Source organism: Orbicella franksi, chromosome 4 (assembly GCF_964199315.1).
Source record: "Orbicella franksi chromosome 4, jaOrbFran1.1, whole genome shotgun sequence".
In the NCBI taxonomy this organism is placed as follows: Eukaryota; Metazoa; Cnidaria; class Anthozoa; order Scleractinia; family Merulinidae; genus Orbicella; species Orbicella franksi.
Window position 1 is genome coordinate 1,448,368 of NC_138148.1, and position 19,926 is coordinate 1,468,293.

The 19,926-nt window shown below is 41.7% G+C and overlaps 1 protein-coding gene across 2 annotated transcripts in view; it reads left to right on the forward strand.

Moving 5' to 3' along the window:
• The window catches only part of LOC145485793 (von Willebrand factor A domain-containing protein 5A-like), a 136,443-nt gene extending 116,545 nt beyond the window's left edge, over positions 1-19,898 (forward strand). Inside the window, exon 3 of one of the 2 annotated variants that reach the window (XM_081464430.1) lies at positions 14,783-16,302. In XM_081464430.1, the coding sequence (XP_081320556.1) occupies positions 14,783-15,940 (1,158 nt within the window). In that variant the 3' untranslated portion in view covers positions 15,941-16,302. Of the gene's footprint in view, positions 1-14,782; positions 16,303-18,470 lie in introns of those variants that run through there. The other variant, XM_081464431.1, reaches the window with a different exon arrangement.
• Positions 19,899-19,926: the final 28 nt, after the last annotated feature.

Sequence of the window (19,926 nt, forward strand, 5' to 3'; positions counted from 1 at the left end):
ACGTCAATCAAATGTTCGGCGGCTCCTCCCAGCTTGCTCCTGTGAAAATGATAGTTTTCAGCGTAGAATATAATCTTTAAATTCCTCGAGTGCGAGGGCTTTCCCTGCCCTTGAGAAAATTCACGGTTTTCAATTATTTCTTGACGCTTTATTAAACTTTGCGCCTGAAAAAGATCGCTCGGATTGAATTGCCATTTAAAATTTCAACTTTTTTAAAAGTCAAGAAACCGTAAATGTCCTTCGTTTAGACTTCTCAGGAATTTAGTTATCCATTTGCATCAAAATTTCCTAGACGACCTCCAGCCACTGCACACTAATGGCTGATAGTGTTCAATGGCTCAGCCAATCAGATTACAGTATTTGCAGTAGTATACTTGAAGAATTCTACTAATGGTTGATAGCATACGAGTAGCTCAGCCAATCAGATTGCAGAATTTACAGTAGTATACTAGTAGAATTCTACTAATTAGTCGTCACGCGCTATTTAAATACATTTTTAGCGGCTACATGCGACCCTATGCGCGTTGCCGTCTTGTTCTCCCGGGGACCACAGCGCTCGGAGAACTCCGGTCACCTGGTACGGAATTAATGATGGTGGGACACAAGTTACACAGTTGGACTTTCAAAACAAAGGAATCGAAAGGTCGGGCTGGAATGGTACGAGTTCCTTTGTTTTGGAAGTCCCACTGTGCAACTTGCGTCCCACCATAATTAATTCCGTACCATGTGCAAAGGGCCTATTTTATAATACCTGATTTTTTTCAACTAAGTTTATATTTCTCTACGATTACCTCGTCCGCATTTATGTAATCACACCTCTGATTTTACAAGCGATTCAACAATTATATTTTCTTTCGTTCCTGTCTTCAAATTAGGGTTGATTGTGCGTGTTACTAGGTCAGATGGTAGCCTTTATTAAGCGGGCCACTCTCTATTAAACGGAAGCGGTCACCACTTAGACTCCACAATTAGCTAATTTTATTGCATTTCACCTCTATTTAAACGGTAAATCTTTATGAAGCGCCCAGTTGACTATTTTCCCCTGGGCGACAACTTAATAGAGGTTCGATTTGTACTTGTTTTGTATGTTTTGTTAGCTATAGGCCTGTTATGTTAAGCTAAGCTGTTACATTGCTGTAGCGATAAGCGGATTTCTTTTCGATGACTCTCACAGATGTGAGGTGTGGTTTCCTCACCCTTTCATATACCTGAACTTGTGAAATCATTACCCTTTTATACACCTGCTGAGTGAAGCCTGGAAAAGCCTCCCTGTATAAGCCATTTTAGGGAGTACCCCTCGGCTGTTGACTATACAGTGGTATTAAATCGTTTTTGTCATGCGGTTTACACGCGAGCTTTGCTTTGCTTCTTCAGCATAAATAATCATGCGTTAAAAACGGCGTTAAGATGTAAATGAGGCCTTTAAAAATGAACGAGAGTCCCACTAGAGATTGGCTAAAATAATGCGCACCTCTGGAATCTGGATGTGCTCATTAATAGAATTCTGGTCACGCCTCCAGAAACAATCTTCGCCACCACCAGGACTGCGAACAGCGGTTCACTATCTGTACATCATCGAGATCAAATTCCGGATTGTTTTGTGCACAACGTTGTGCCAACAAAGAGTTCTTATCACTGAAGAACGTAGAGGTACATTGGACAAGCCTTGCGCGCTTTGAAAACAAGAACAAAAGAGCACAAAAGAGCCGTCATTACGGGTAATAAGAACTCTTTGTTGGCGCAACATTGTGTACAAAACTGACAAAACAGTCACGAATTTGATCTCGATGATATACAGATAGTGTACCGCTGTTCGCAGCGCTAGTGGACGCGAATATTGCTTCTAGAAGTGTGACATTCGATGCGTGACCAGAATTTTAGCCAATCTCTAGTGGGACTCTCGTTCATTTTAAAGGTCTCGTTTACATCTTGACGCCGTTTTTAACGCATAATTTTTCATGCTGAAGAAGGTTGCAGTACTTTAACCGAAACGTTAAAATCAACCCTTTTTTAGTCATTGACAACAAACATTTTAGTATTTTTATCTTGCCTGACTACAATTACCACGGTATTTTTAAAATATACTTTATATCTTAAAAGGGCACTCGCGTCGATATAAGAGCAGACATTATTAAGCTCTTATTAATCGAGCAGGAGGTCTGTATGGGAGAATCTTGACCGAGGTCGTGAGTACAGACCGAACGCAGTGCTAGTGAGGTCTGTACACACGACCGAGGTCAAGATTCTCCCATCCAGACCGACTGAGCTCGGCTAATAAGATTTTTATTATATGGCACAAATAAGAATAATTTAATTCGTTTTAATGTAACTGGTTTGTACTAACTGTCATTTTGCTTGCGAACAGCGATGAGCTGAATTTAATTCTGCTAAAGTTTGCTCGTCCTCTTTACTTTTTTTTTTCATCAGGCTTTTTGGCACTTCCATAAATATGTATTGTTAGATGAAAACAGTCAATGACTTGCTATTGTAGTTCGCAACTTTAGATGGGAAAATCTAGACCGCTTTCCACATCGATTTCAGCCAATCAAATTCGCGAACTCGGTAGTTCCCAGTCCTTGTGAGACAGAGCCATATAACAAAGGCAAATATAATGTCCTTTATGTCGAGGCATGCTGCCCGCTTGATAATCTGCTGGGGTTGCATAGTACCAGGTATAGTGGGTATCATTAAATATAACCAATGAGGTTAGAAGGCGGTTTCAGGTTCCGATTTAAGCACGGTTTTTAAGCTATATTTCTTTCTTCCCCGCCTCTTTCCCCTTTTTACCGACCAACGGATTACTGTTTCTTATTCAGTTGTTTTATTATCATATTGGCGCATTTTTGTCGCCCCAATTTTATTCAATAGCAGAATCTGTTTCAGTAGTATTAGCGCTATGTTGTGAATTTTAGTAACACCTATTACACATTTCATTGATTTCATTAAACATGCCACAAGGGTGGCCAGATTTATCCAACACAATTGTCTATTTACTGGGTTTCTCGTTCCTTAACAAAATACTGAGAATTAAAGCAAAACACATGCTTAATAGTTGGCCTTTATATCTTAAGAAGGCACTTGCGTCAATATGAATATTTGCTTGGATTTTTTTTTCGCGGGACCGGTAAACAAGTATGACAGAAATCTAATATCCTCTTAATGCCTGTGTGGCTCACGAGGCCTCCACAATGTTCTTCCAAGCAATTCTGTCCTGAGCTGATCTTTCCGCGTTTACTCTCGTCTCCACGCAGAAGATGGAAAGATAAATCGCGGAATCACGGAAACAAATTTGCTTCCGAAACTAATTGGCTGTCGCTGCTCGCCAGTAATGGATGGAGATGCTTCACACTCCTCACAACTCCTATCAAACTTTGTGTTTAATTTTTGGTAGACAATGTCACTGGATTAACTTCCTTTTGTGGGCATTTTTATTGTTTGCAGCTTTGACAAAAGCTCAGTCAAACCTGTTGACGTACCCCCAGGCATGATGTTATTTATGTCGATAAATTGACCTATTGTATTCAAGGCACATACCTGTCGATCCGATGGTGGTCTGTCATGTGACATAACAGCCAATCATGTTAAAGAGTCATGGTGTTATCTATCTACCAGTATAAAAGACTGGTCGCATTCTCAATCATTCTCTCTTGCTTTCACCATCACTGCGAATATATCTCTTGGGGATAACATTTTTTCAGGCAAGTTGAAGAGATATTTTGTATTACATTAGAATGGGTCTCCCTCTAATTTTTATTCTGGGGCATTCATTCATTAGACGTTTAGACAACTTCGTTGCCGCAAACCCTAACCTAACCTTGTTGAATAATGTTGCCACATTTAAATGGCGTGGTGTTGGGGGGGGGGGGGGGGGAGAACTATGGCTAAGACGTTGCAATACGACCTCCCCGTGGTCGCTTCATTCGCTCCAGACATAGTTATTTTACAGCTGGGAACCAATGATCTTTCTCGTCTTGATCCTTTAGTTGTGAGTTCTTCTGTCGAGGAGCTTGTTACCATTCTGCACGACACGTACAACGTTAAGCTTATTTGTGTCTGCCAAACCCTTCTGGGGTCCGATCCTGTATTCAACGCGCGTGTCCGCGCGTTTAACAAATATGTTAAAACGTTCTCGAAGCCCTCCCTTGCGTCTTTTTCTGGGGACATAGGCCCGGGTCGCACATGAGAAATTTCTGTGAGGTTTTGTTTACATAAGGGTCAAAATCTGTCAACACACGACATGTTCATATGCGTGATAGCAGAAATTTTCAAATTTCTGAAAAGATCAGAAGACGCCGTAGAGTATGGGTGGAGCTGGTAGATTTTTCAAAATTTCGCTTAAACAAAGGAAACCGCGACCCGAAATGTCATTACTTGTCGTTCACGTCGATAAAAAAAAAAAACTTTCTCGGGTGGTAAACAATGTCGGAATTTAGAATTTTCTCTTACAATCCTCGCGTTGAGAGTATTACGGATGAGATCAAAAGTGTTCTTGTAGACTCGTAACCGCTGCCGAAAGTATTCTTGTGGCACAGTAGGGGTCGTTATAGGTCGTTATATCTCAAACCAGGATTCGGCTGGGCGGGGAATGCTCCATGCATAGGGCGCTATGCGTTGTCGGCGTAATCGCCGATTCTGTCGCCGTATCATAGCGATATTTAGCATTGCCTGATAACTAAAATTTCTCCATCTCATGTACAAGATGAAAAATGCAACCATTTGTTGCTGTTGAATGCTGATACTCTGAAGCAGAAATATTACTAAAGCGATACAGATGGCTTGATTTCGATTCATGTTTACATTAAAAGTGCACTGGTTCGCGGGAAAGTGATGCGGCAAATACTGATCTTTAGGTGACAGATGCCACATGTAATGCGACCTTGACTATTCTTGATAAATTTTTAGATTTCCGGTTGCGGTTGCAAAATTTTTTGCACTAAAGACAAAGTAGGGAATTAATCAGGACTCATATGCGACCCGGGCCATAGAGGCTTTTGGAATGCATCCCAGAGATTTCTCGCTCGTGATGGTGTCCACCTCAATAGGCAGGGGCAATATAAGTTTTTTCGGAGCCTCAGAGGGGCCGTTTTAAAGTCATTGAGCATTTGTTCAATTGTCGATCATTAGGCCGAACTATGCTGTTTGACACTAATTCAAGCCATTTCTTTTGATATATGTACAGTGTACATTTTACACCAAGCCGTGTCTTGTTGCCTCGTGATTCAACTATTTTTGCGGTTTTCATTTGTCGCATACCTTTTCATTGCTGTTTCCGTTGGCTTATCATTTGGCCACCTGGGCTTTTATGACTGTTATTTATCTCACTTATCGCAATTTACAGCAAAGGCGTTGTCTCGGTCTGATAACAGTCTTTTTTAATCCTTTTTCACATACCGCAACTATTTGGCGGTCACTTTAATCCGGCACCTCTGAGGTTGTCTTTCCGTCCATGTAATTTTCTTAAGCTCATTTTACCTTGAATGCGGTTAAAGCTGTCACCTAACATCCGTTATTATATAGTTCATTTCTTCTCGCTTAATCATGCCGCCTAAGAAGTGTACTGCTGGCCCTGGAAGAGGCCGCGCAAGCTGCAATAGTACAAGATACCCAGTCTACTGCAGTCCCAGGGATGGTCCAGTTAAATCTCCAGGCGCTCACCAGCACAATTGCCGCTGCTGTCTCCGCGGCCGTGAAGGACGCTATGGCCACGCAGTATCAAGCGAGTGTCCCCGCCAGCGCTACCACAGCACGTGGTCAGGTTGACCATCTGGTGAACGAGGAGATTTCAAACCTCACTCAACCCACAGGTACGCAAGGTGCGGATCCACCATTTTCTCCCTTGAGTGTTGGGGATGAACCCAGCCAGCTTTTTACCAGCATTGGCGTAGATTTAGGTGCTAGAGTTAGCTCAAAAATTTGGGCTCACGAATACATAAATGCAATGTAAAACATCCGACAAGTCAATGTCAGGTCTCCTCAACCCACCAGCGCCCCAAAGTCGGAAAATCCGGATCACAACTTACTAATCCAAGTGTTGGACAGCCAGCCAGTCACGCCCGTAAAAACGGAGCGGTTTGAGAATTTATTGGCCGGTTATAGCCCAGCCCTAAAAACACTATTAGTTGACGGTTTTCGGAACGGTTTTCGAATTTCTTACATCGGCGAATTATCTTCTTTTGAATCTCCTAATTTGCAAAGTGCCCTGTAGAATCCGGAAATTGTTTCCGCAAAATTAATGAAGGAAATCGAAGCTGGTAGGGTTGTGGGACCTTTCAAGGCTCTTAATGAATTTAGATTAATTTACCATTCATCATACCCAAAAGGTTCGTCTGTAAATGATTCCATTCCTGACGAATGTTCATCAGTCCATTATGCTACTATTAGTGATGCCATTCATATTTTAAAGAAATTAGGTGCGGGTTCCTTTTTGGCTAAAACGGATATTAAGTCCGCATTTCGCATAATTCCTGTTCACCCGTTGGAGCACTCGTTACTCGGTATCAAATGGGCAAATGAATATTATTTTGATCGTTGTCTCGCTATGGGACTAGGGTCTAGCTGCGCGATTTTCGAAAAGTTCAGTTCTTCTTTAGAGTGGCTCGCCATGCAACACTTACATGTCTCTGCCGTTTTGCATATTTTAGACGACTTTTTGTTTATTGCGCCAAGTAGAGTTAAATGCGGTGAAGACCTTCATAAGCTTCTCGATATGTGCAACTTTCTTGGAGTCCCAATGGCCTAGGACAAAACAGTGGAACCGAATACCACTTTATAGTTTGCTGATGTAGAGCTCGATCCTGTGCGGCAGGAGGCCAGGTTTCCGTCAGACAAGCTTACCAAATGTCGTACCTTACCACATCACTTTCACAAGAAACGCTCCGTCGCTGTGCGCGAACTGCAGTCTCTAATTGGCCTGTTAAACTTCTGTTCTGTTGTCATCCCAGGCGGCGCTTTTTTACGCCGCTTAATTTACCTTACCAGCGGTCTAACAAGCCCTTATCACCACATCCGTTTACACAGAGAATTAGAATCTAAACATGACATCCGTATGTGGTTAACATTTCTAGATAATTTTAATGGAAGGGCATTTATTCCGTCGGACCGCTGGGAAACTTCCTCTACACTTGAATTATATACAGATGCCGCGGCATCTAAAGGTTATGGCGCGGTATTTGGTAAGCATTGGTTTGGCGGCGCCTCTCCGGATGCATGGCACAGTTTCAACATTACTTTCCTCGAGCTTTTTCCCATTGTTTTAGCTGCCCACATATGGGGGTCTAGTATGACCAATCGCTGCGTGCTATTTTTCACAGATAATGCTGCCCTAGTAGATATTATAAATCAGCAGACCTCTAAGCATAAGTTAGTCATGGTTCTGCTACGTGATGATTACTTGGTTCTTAGTTGTCTACGCTATAATGTTTTATTTCGTGCTCGGCACATTCCCGGCCTGCGGAACAGCCAAGCCGATTACATCTCTCGCTTTCAGGTCGAGAGCTTCAAGTAAATAGCGCCACAGGCAGACGAATTATGAACACCAGTGCCAGCGAACCTTCTACCGGAGAGTTGGTCACTCATTTGAGAGATTTATTAGGCTCCGCTCTATATCGCCCAACTAAGTCTTTTTTGATTCATAAGTTGTTAACGGCTGTCAGCCGCCAGCGTTTGGCTGGCCTTCGTTTACCTATTACTCGACCGGTATTGCACGAGCTTATTAAATCTCTCCAACACACCACTTCTTCGGCTTTTCAACGTTGTCTCTACTCAGCCACGTTCCTGTTAGCTTTTTACGGCTTCTCTCGTGTTGGTGAACTGGCGGCTAAGAGTGGGGATCGTGCCGATTCCGTATTACAATTTAATGATTTGAAATTTTTGGTTAACAATGGCCAACCACAAATGATTAAGATCATCATTACCGCATTTAAGCGCAATACCTTGCACCTATTACGGTCTATCAATTTAACACCGAACTTTCCCGGTGTTTACAATTTTGTGGCCTTGATACCAGTCGATACAAAGGCCACAGCTTTCGAATTAGCGCTGCTTCGCTCGCGGCTGATAAGGGTTTCTCAGATGCGCAAATCCGCGCTCTTGGCCGCTGGAAATCTGATGCTTTCAAAATATATATCCGCTCTGAACGCCTCCAAGCTAATTAAGTTAAACATGTCAATAGGTCACGCACCATCGAAACACTTTTATACGTTTTTCTATTTTTCTTCAGTCTCAGAAATGTAGGTCAGACGTGGGCTGCTACTATTTCTGACGCATTATTTAGTACTATGATCAAGACTGTAGTTATTGTTGACGACCTTGTAGGTGAGACAAGGGCTGCTACATTTTTCTGTCGTAAATTATTTTATTTGCATTTTTTGTTTACACGCGATGTCGGAAACTGAGGTCAGACATGGGCTGCTGCGGTTTCCGTCGTCACATTACTTTTTCTGTTGTGCGTGATTGCGTGACAGCAACGTGGGTCAGACACTGATGGGCTGCCATATGTTCTGTCATTTTACGGTATAGATCGTTTTCACGTGACGTCATCAAATTCCAAAATCCAAAACTAAAGAGCCACGAAAATTTTTATCCTCACAAGGCATAAGGGGATCTAAACTTAAATCTGTTTACAACTTTTCAGCTCAATAGTGTGCTTGGTTTAAAAACCAGTGCCGTTTGAAGTTCAGAGTTATGTCGGTGCGTGACATACCATTCCGATCGCGTTTGTGGAGAAATATACACTTATCTAGTGAATTTTAGCCTTTTTAGGAATTAAAGTGTTAGGAAAAGTGCTTGTGTAAATGTTTGTTGGTTCAGTTCAGATAATCAGTCACCTAGATAGCCAAAGTAAGTTCCAGATGTTTGCACTATTTTCCGGTCGCCATGTTGGTGGAGCACAGAGCTCCACCAACATGGCGGCTCCATACTGGGCTCTGTAAATTTGCGCAAAACATTTCGACGAATATCTGAAGTTTGGGAAAACGCTGAGACCCAAAAATTGGAGAAGTTTCTCCTTTACCTGTCTCCTATAATATTAAAATTTCTCGACTTTATCCACTGAATAGTGTTCGATTTATTTTTTCGTTGCGTGACAGTGAAAACCATCTATTGTCAAAACTCGACGGTGACGTACGTCAGGCACGGGCTGTTACTGATCCGTCCATATTATTCTACTTTCTCTACTATAACTCGGTTTTTCAGTTCGCGAGCTATGCAGAGGTGTCTTGGTGGGGCTGCCACATTGTTGTGGCTTTTGGCGCCTTTTTCGCCGCACCTTTGCTGAAAATGATAATTTAATTACCATAGACATTGTTAACAATTAACTTTTATTTGAGTTCCTATTAAAACCGCCACAGTATAAGTGGCCAAGAAATGAAGCTCTTGCGTTGTGACAACGTCATCAGCGTCACTTATTCTCTTTGCTCTACCACAGTTCGCTTTTTGGGAAGACATTAAAGAGGCTGTGAACAGGTCCTGGCTAGAGTGACGGTTGAAGAAGAAGACATGCATAATTTAGAATTACACGTAAATTGAAGGTCCGGTCCTCGTAATGTAGTACCGGGATAGTTTGTACAGTCAGCTATTAGGCTCTTGCAACAAATCCTGTAGTTTATTTGACAAAATAAAGCAACACTTTGGTTTTTCTAATCGGAATGTGCTGTATGACCGGTCTGTCTCTGCAACGTCTGTGTAGAACCAACCAAAGAGGTTGGTTTTTCGGGTCCTCGTAAACCAGTGTGTGTATGTCACCAAATTTTAGGAATGGTGTTGTCCTCGATATCACAGTAAAATTTGAATGGTTAGTGTGTAGTGTACAAGCAGACCCAAGAGTGACCCAGTAGCATACGTATTTTAGGTGGTTCCTGTAACGTCGGTTTCAGGGCGTGGTCCCCATAAAACACCTAAGGATAGTATTCGTGTGTGTATGTGTGTATGTGTGTGTGTGTGTGTGTGTGTGTGTATGTATGTATGTATGTATGTATGTGTGTATGTATGGAATCAACACTTTGAACCGACAGTCTACTTGACAACAACATAAACAGTAGTAGCATGGAAACATCATTTAGACTGAACCAGTTTTGAACTTTAACTAACACATAATCAAGACTTTAAAGCGTGCTATTCAACCGGTCATCGTAAGCACTAACATAGCCTGAATTCTATTGTCTTTCGCGACATATACTTGCAGTGCTCATTTTTTCAATGCGCGGAATAATAATTACAAATATTAGCTGTCGGAATTCCGACTGCTCTCGTCAATGAATCGGCGGCTGTCAATCAAACGGTCTGATGTGTGAAGTAAATCCCAAGGTGTAATAAGCTAACAAAAGCGCTCTAATTTAAAGGCGGCCTGCGCTCTTCACAAAGACTTTTGTCAACAAAGTCGTGTGCAGCGACATTCTCACTTTTTTTGTTGACATGTCACACTCGAAATGGTTTGAGCGCGGGAGCCAAAAGTTCTCCCACAGAAAATTCTTCTTCCAAAGCGTTGCCAAATTGAAAGAACGGTGCGCATAAAACTTTCTTCTACTTTATCGTTGTCCTCTTTTACTCGACCGGTCAAAGCAGTTCACCAGACGTAGTCTTTTACTCGATCGGTTTACGTAGTCTGTCGTTGATCGAGGACTTAAAAGACAACACAGGTCTTTATCTATTCGAAAGATGAAGGGGAAAATAAATGACATTTCTGTTTGAAATCCAGAGCCGAACAAAAAAGCAAAGGCACGCAGCGCGTCTTACGCCTGAGTGAGCATTGTTGTCCACTACATGTGTGAGATAATTATTCAAAATTGGAACCGTTTTAATTGATCAAAACATTTAAAAGGCCCAGATTCGTGTATTCAGTTATTATTCAGTTATTACTCTTTGGAGTAACATGTCAAAGCGTACGAGACAGCGCGGCTTTTACGCATCACTATTTGGTGACGTTTATGATCATGGCCTCAGTTATAAGTACCGACCCAAGCAAAAGCCCGTTGTTATGGGTATTTATGAAGTTGAGCCCATAGTCTCTCAACGAAATCAAGGGGGCAAGGCAGAGTATTTTATTCAGTGGAAGAATTATCCTTTAACTGAAAACACATGGGAGCCGTCCGAACACTTCTTATGTTGATGAAATTACATGTAAAGTGAACATTTGTTTTTGTCTCTTGACAACGCGCCACTGCCAGAGAGCCTCGCCGTTTATTTGAAGATAAAACATTGGGTCGTAGCCTTTCAGTGGAGTGGACATGTGCAAGAAAGCGGGATTGACCGGGGATTCAATGAGCTCTAAAAAGAGCTCCCGATCAACGCGCTGCATTTCTTGCACAGATGACATGCTGAAAATTCGTTTATTGCAACTCGCGCAAAGCGTTACTTTAAACACGATGGTTAAGTGATACATTTTATCACCTCTCAATTTCAATGCCTTATAGCGTCGGCGTGTGTCCTATTGTTTGTGGAGGCGGAGCTTGGCATATATTAATATTCTGCCGGGAAATTCAAAAGAATTTCGCTCTATTGTGCTTCTAGTCTCCGAGGCGAACGAAGGCTGAAGGATCGTTACGAGTGTTCGAAAGTTGGCAGAACGACCACTTCGAAACATTATTTTCCGTTAAAACTTGGCATAAAGCTTCCTTTAACAACATACATTCAAAGCCATATGATAACCGTTAAGAAGGGCACTTTGAAGGAGTAAAATTCTTCCTCCAAATATTTCCTCATATAATATTTTCCCTCAAATGGACCAAATTCAGGAAAAGAAAACGACTAAATCCACTTTTCGTAACATTTCAAAAAATGTCTCCTTTATTCCATCAATGTCTCATCTACAAAAGCCATATGATAACCACTACGAAACACAAGTATGAAGCACGTAAACGCTAAACAAGTATGCGTAGTCGGCCATTTTCTGGTCATTTTCTTTGTTGTTTAGCCATCGGCAGCCTAATTAAATTTCGCGCGCACTCTACATTTAAGTCCCGGATATGTCGCGGCATTCTGCGCGATGTCCTCCTCTCTTCAATGGCGATAGGCTCGTGGTGTATGGTGTTCGTAAGGCTTTAGAAAATAAAAATGAAGGTGATGACAATGAAGTTAGGCTGGAAGGAATTCTTGAAAATGACGAGAAAGTGCAACATGTGGTCAAGTTCTCAACTCCGCCCATTGCTTTTGAAAACAAAGGAAATGTTATTCTTCATTAGCTGGCAGCTGAGAGTTTCATTCAAGAAAAGCAAGATGGCGACAGGTGATTTGAAGTTTGCACTTCCGCAGAAAGTATCTCCTATCGATGTCATGGCGACCTCTGAAAAAGCATACCGGAATATCAAGCCCCACCTTGCAAGTGACGACGTGAAAGAGCTAACTGCCACGACACTATGATCTGTGGCAATGGACTACATCAACTGGAAGGGACTTAGACCTCCAAAAACCCTTTTGAAGGCCATCAAGGAGCTGAGAAATCGAGATGACATAGTTGTTACAAATCCAGACAAGGGTTCCGGAGTTGTTGTAGTGGACAAATCCGAATATCTGCGCCTGCTATCTGAAGCCTCCATCAATGACACCAGCAAATTTAGACCAGTTGATACACAGAGACCCAAAACAAGAGGAAGGCCGGTGAAATATTATCATCCGCTTATACAACGGGAAAAGCAAATTAGCGCTGTCATATCTAAAGTATTACCCAAGCCCATTGCCGACTCCATCCGTCCCAAAGGTTCTAGACTTGCACATCTATATGGCCCACCGAAGACACATAAGGAACAACTTGCTATGCGCCCAATTCTGTCCGCTACGCATACTTATAACTATGCGTTGGCTAAGTGGCTGGATGAAAAATTGAAACCACTCTCATGCAATCAGTACACGGTCACAGATACCTTTCAGTTTGTCAACGAAGTACAAAGCCTTGAGATCAACAGTATCATAAGATGTCACCTCTTTATTTACCAATGTACCACTGGATGAGACTATCCAGATTTTAGCTGACAAGGCTTTCAATGATGATTGGTTTAACAACACCCATGAACTAAACCTGTCCAGAAACCAGCTAATTGAACTACTCAATGCAGCCACTAAGAACCAACTCTTTCATTTCAATGGAAATCTCTATGAGCAAACAGATGGCGTCGCCCTCTGCTGGCCAACGTTTTTATGTGCTCCTTTGAAGATAAAGTCGATCAAGATGGCAAACTGCCCTCCTTTTATCGACGATATGTGGATGACACCTTTAACATCATGCCCGATATAGCATCAGCCGGAATTTTCCTTGACACCCTATACCACTGCCACCCATCAGCAAAGTTTACTATGGAGGTGGAAAGGAATGCCTCGCTTCCTTTCATCGGTATTGAACTGTTAAAATTAGCTCCCAGAATCAAAACCAAGGTCTACGTAAAACCAATTAATATGGACCTCTTACTCCACTACCAGAGTCACGTGGATAATCGGTACAAGTGCAGTCTAATTACCACCAGGCTTGATCACATTTAAAAATCACCTATAAAATCTGCAAATAAATAAAAAAATTCGTTGATCTTTTGCCAAAATCAAACTCTAGAATTCATATTTCTAACCTATAATGTTAAGTTATTGTATTAATCATTATGGCACGGTTTATAAATACACTGGACAGCATTTCAGAACTCACCTTGGGAACCATTCACTTTACTGTAAAAACGAACGTTGGAGCTCGAACTAGCTCAGTATAAACTTTATGGAATACTTATTTGAGGAAGTAAATTGTTACCTGAAATAAATTCAAGTTTGTAGAAAGATTGGATTTCTTTTAACATGATGGCAATATGTATTTGCCTTAACAATCTTGTGAACAGTTCCTTGCTACTGTAAAGTATAATTCCGTATTTACAACGTGCTTTGTTAGTGGAGGTCAGGTGACTTGGGACTGGAAGAGGTTGGCACTACAACCCTAGCTCTCCCCTTTTGAAAACTAGCTATGTGGCTGACAGTACCTGGTACGTGCTGGGCATCCGTACCGTTAAAAATATTGCGGTACAAAATAAAATAATGAGATTACGTAAATTAAATGTCCCATATGTACTAATGAGGGAATGATGATGAACACACCTTAGGATGCCCAAGTCTCGTCACAGCACACTGCTCAAATGCAAGACAAACTACAACCACGTGATGAAGCTGAAGAGACAACCACCCTTTGTTGCTTGGCAGCTAAAGCTGCTGACTGCTAACAATATGGACACAAGAAGACCGCCAACTGCTAAACATGTTAACAGCTCAGAGAAAAACAATCCCTAAAACCTCCCCAAAAAATAAACGCCACCATGGCTTGCTCCTGATGAATAACTTTGCTGAATTGTATCGAATCCCATGGTCAACTAGTGCCCTAAAGATCTTGACTCGACAGAACCTCGAGCTCAGGTTAAGTCTGCATACGAGCCAAGTGGCCAATCAGGCTGTCGCTTATCCCAATTTCTGTAGCATGAAGCGACTAGGAGTATTTCTGCTCCCCTGGATGGGATGCTAGTCCATCGCAGGGTTACCCCCAGCATAAAATTCGCCAGTACCCATTTATACACCTGGGCGGAGAGAGACATTGTGAGAGTTAAGTGTCTTGCCCAAGAACACAACCCAATGTCCCCGGCCAAGGCTCGAACCCGGACCTCTCGATCCGGAGACGAGTGCACTAACCATGAGGCCACCATGCTTCCACAAAACCTCGAGCTTACTAAGTAGTTAATAGTTATTAAGAATTTCGAAACACATTTTGATCTTTAGAAAACCGTCTTTCGTATCTTGACTTAGCACGTTTTTAACTTCCATCTCACAGGTTATCAAGACTTTAAAGCTTGCTCTTCAGCCGGTAATCTCAGATGTAAACATAGTCTGGGACCTAGCAAAAGGGTGGACTGTGCACCAGATCCCCTCGTCTCTTCCTCCTCTCTTCAGTGGTGACGGGCTCGTGGTGTATGGTGTTCTTAAGGCTTCAGAAAATGCAAATGAAGGTGATGACAATGAAGTTAGGCTGGAAGGAATGCTTGGAAATGATGAGAAAATGCAACATTCGGTCAAGTTCTCAACTCCACCCATTGCTGTTGAAAACAAGGGAAATGTTCTTCTTCATCAGTTGGCAGCCAAGAGTTTCATTCAAGAAAAGCAAGATGGCTACAGCGAAAAGAACGATGTTCAAGAGATTGAAGAAGCCAAAAGGTGTACTATCAGCATCAGCAAAACAGCCAATGTAGTGTCAAAGTTGACATCGTTTGTGGCTGTTGATAAAGGCAGTAATCAGCCTGTATCAGGACCCTTGAGAAAACACTTTGTACCCTCCTATCAAAACGTAGCTTGCAGTATGCCCATGGACCGTGCCCGTGTCATGAAAAAGTCTGGTTTTGGATTCAGCTTTTCAAAGTCGAGGACAAAATCTTCAGCCAGGAAAACAAAATCTAAAGGGCTTTTCTCTTCGCTATTTAGAAGGAAAGCAAGTGCAGTCCCGGAAGTACAGTCCTTGAAGTACAGTCCCGAGCCAGCGGCGGAAGAAAAACCCTGGACTGTTAAGTGTGCTCGTCGCACGAAAAAAGAATTTGATGGAGGTTTTGAGAAATCCTTATGTCCCCCTCTTGATCCAGATAGGATGTCTCAGGAAATGAAGGAAGCCCCAGCAGCCTTGTCGGTAATATCTTTACAGGAAGCGTCAGGCTCATGGGATCTCACAGACCAACTGGTGTCACTGTGCGGTACAAGCAGAGATGCTTTGATCAAAGGATGCCCTAAAGAGATTGCAGCTGACACAGGTGAAGGGAAGCTGTTGTGGGCCACTGCTCTGGCTCTGGTGCTGTTGATGGGCAAGTTCTTGGATCAGAAGGATGAATGGGAAATAATTGCTGAAAAAGGATCAAAATGGATCAAGAAAAATCTTCCAGCAGGTGTCAAATACGACAATGTACTGGAGGCCGCAGCGACTACAGTTTCTGTTAAAATTTATTAGATTGGTTTTAAGAGTCTGATCCTTGTTGTTACACAATTTTCACTGGCCTGTTTGGCGATACAGAAAATTGAACATTTAAAAGTTTCTTATTTCATCGTTTGTAAACTGTTAGTACTGTTGAGGTTTTTGGCTCAGAGAGCACGGATGGAAATTTTGTGTACGAAGCACAATGGGACGACTAGATTTCGAAGATATTGTCAAAGCGTAGCTGGTATCGAAAACGTTAAACAAATCAATGTTGTGTTTATTATTACATTTAATCTTGAACAATTAGCACTTTTGACACCACCGTTTGTAGTGCAGTATTTGTCACGGTAGTGCCAACATCAGCCCCGGGTTTTTGGTGTTCCTGGCAGGGTTTTATGTACATTGTAATTCAGGCGATTTTTCTTTTCTTTTTCTTCATTCGAGGAAAGCTGATAGTGCCCTGGAGTGAAAAGAATCACCAGCATGCATTTAAAGCCAGCTTGTACACTGGACAGAATAAAGCAAAGTTCAGCATGCTTAATATTTAGCGTGATTTCCAGTTTGTTTGCTATACACCTTATTAAACTAATTGTTTCACCATACAACTTTTTCAAGGAAGGTTGTCGAAAGACAGCATAAATCTACGTACTAGTGGTACACATTCTCTTGTTATCCCTGGTGTTAATACCACTAGATATGGCCTGCATGCACTCTCTATCTTACTACGGAAGTAAACCATGGAACTCCCTCCCCAATACCACCAGGTCACTGCCAACAGTTGCAGCTTTCAAATCGGCTATTCGTAATTTAGAATTTGACACTGACGGCTGTCCCTTCTGTAGATAGTTGTAAATGGTTTGATGCCACTGCATTAATTACGTAATTGTACATATTGTAATTTTATATACCTATTTTATTATTCCATATCCATCTTAATTTATTTGTTCATTTATTCACTTTCTCGAAGATATTAGCAATTTTGCTATTTTAAATTCGAGGTGAAATAAAGGTTGTTGTATTTGTATTGTATTGAAAGAAAGCGTTGTAGCAACGGCAAAGTACGGAACAAATTTAAATCAGCGTCCAGGGGCCCGTTTCTCGAAAGCCCCAGAAACTTTTCGGGCCAGCAGAGCCATTTTTAGTTGGTCTGTATCTAACAACGGAGGAGTGTATACGCCTGAAACTTCTTGTATGAAGGGAACCTCTGTTCATATTAAGAATACCTGAATTCGAATAAAACAGCTCAGTAATCCTAAGGTTTGAGATTTTGCTATGGCTTTCCGGCTGCGAACACTTTTCGGGACCTTCGAGAAACGGGCCCCAGAACCCGAGATACCGAAAGCGAACAGTAAAGAGTAAAGTGGCGGCCAACATAGATGACATACTTTTTTGGGTAAAATAAACTATGCAAACTGCACACTGGTCCATGGATCATGATCACTGATCAAGAATGACAAAGGAAAACCTTAAGTCAACCCCTAAAACAACCCAACAAATTTCTCAATGCTCGTCAGTGTACACAAACAATAATAACTGCTTTATAATAATAATAACAGCGTTATTGAAGTGTCAATGTATTAAGTATTAACTCCTAATTAGGGACACAACAAAAGAGTTAAAATTATTTACAATTAAATAAGTAAAAAACAAATCAAAAAGCAACTTTTCCAATCCTCATAAATACAGTAAAGAGCCATCAAATGACGTTTTGTGATCCTCAACAGACAGCGTAACCTTTATTCCCCAATACTCAGACTTCTCACGATCCTTCCCATCAAACTTCCAATACTCACAGGACTGTGCAATACTTTAATAACCAAATAGTCTGTATTCACCTCCACGGTATTTCTTTTGCATGTCAAACTAAACCCAAACCAAATAATCCAGCGCTCAAACATTGTCAGGGAATTAATTGAACTTGATCACAAACCATGAGTAACCTTTCAGTGAAGAAACTTCCTACCACATCAAAAATGACATTTTACTCTACTAACAAAGCAAAATGAACGATAGCGATGGTGTAGTACAATTTAGGCCCAACTGCTCAAGTCGGTCAAGTAAGGTCGCCCTGGGATGTAGCAACATAGTCCACAAACTGATATTAGAAACAGTGCATCTCAGTTACACTACTCTGGTTCCAACCAGCCTGACAAACATTGCACTGCTTTACAAATAATTTAGATATGAAGGCTCCGACTGTAGTTTCAATCCTTGTCGGGACATTTTTAACGCAAGTTAAAGCGAAGCCTCCATGGCCATACTTTTTTTATATTTTACGGAAGTACCGGTTTCAAACTAGGCGAGACTTTATTTGCAAAAGCAACAACGACAACAACAACCAGATTTTGTAAGTGTCCAATGTCAGAGGAAAATGTAGTTTTGATCTTTTGCTCGCACATTTCACAGGCTCTTTGTTTGGCTTCAATAATGTACTCGGATCAAAAATGTCTTTTCTCACGTTCATGTGTGATTCTTCACAATAATAGCTGAATAACTGAGTAACTAAACATCTGCAAATTAACCTTGTTTATGTTTATATATATTTTGCACTTTTACTCAACAGGTTATCAAGACTTTGAAGCGTGCCTTGCAACCGGTAATCTCAGACGTGAACGTAGCCTGGGACCTAGCAAAAGGTTGGACTGTGCACCAGATCCCCTCATCTCTCCCTCCACTCTTCAGTGGAGACAGACTGGTTGTGTTTGGTCTTCTAAAGCCATCCCATGGTAACGAGGCGGATGAGGCTGCCGTGGCAGGCAAAGAGACTAGGACCCATGCAAGACTTCGAGGGTCACTTGGTAACAGCGCAGCAATAGATCACGTGATTCGTTTTACTGCCACGCTCGCAAAGGATCATGACCAGGCCCACCACGGAACTTTGCACTGTCTGTTAGCCAAGAGCCTTATTCAAAAAAAGCAAGAGGAGTACCATGATGCAAGCCGACGCTGGAAAAACGGTGAAATGGAAGCGATAAAAGATTCAGTTATAAGCACAAGTAAAGCAGCAAACGTGATATCGAAATTGACGTCGTTTGTTGCGATTGACAAAGATAATCACCAGCCGGTGTCAGGTCCAATGAAAAATCCAATACATATGGTTTTTCATGAAGCCTATGACAGTTTAATTTCTTATTGCTGCAGTTCTGATGATAAAGAGGGCTTGGAGTCTGAGCTGCTGGATGAAGAACTAGATATCAATTGGGGCCTAGCTGAAAACAAAAAATTGTTTGATCTTGAAGGTGAACAGCACCTTTGCGTGGCTCTTTCTCCACTTCCTCCTCCTCAGGTGCAGAAGAGGAAAGATGGTCCACCAGTCCTAGCACTTATAACGCTTCAGAAAGCGTCAGGCTCATGGGATCTCACAGACCAACTGGTGTCGCTGTGCGGTACAAACAGAGATGCTTTGATCAAAGGCTGCCCCAAAGAGATTGCAGTTGACACAGGTGAAGGGAAGCTGTTATGGGCCACTGCTTTAGCTCTGGTGCTGTTGATGGGCAAGTTCTTGGATCAGAAGAATGAATGGGAAATGATTGCTGAAAAAGGAACAAAATGGATAAAGAAGAATCTTCCAGCATCTGTCAAATACGAGAATGTCCAGGCGGCTGCAGCGATTGCCGTTTCTGTTAAAATTTATTAGACATCCATGTTGTGGCACTGCAGCTAGCGAGTATTGAAAATTGAAAGTTATAGGGACACATTTAAATTAAATCTTATAGTTACGCGAAGTATCAATATTTTTTTCTTAGAAGGCTTTTTGACTTGTTGTAGTCATAAGTTAATACTCACGGGCCCTAGAAATACCGGCCTATTGCTGAAAGAGTCACCTTGTATAATCACAAGGCTGTTTGGTGCCCAAAACAAATCAACAGTTAAAAGTTCGTAATTTTGTTTAAACTGTTTGTGTTTTCGGCTCTGTAGCAAGGAGGAAAATTTTGTGTACGAAGCATAATGGAACAACAAGGCTTTTAAAGATACTTGAGCATATTTGTGAAGAGTAGTTATTATCGAAAATGGAAACA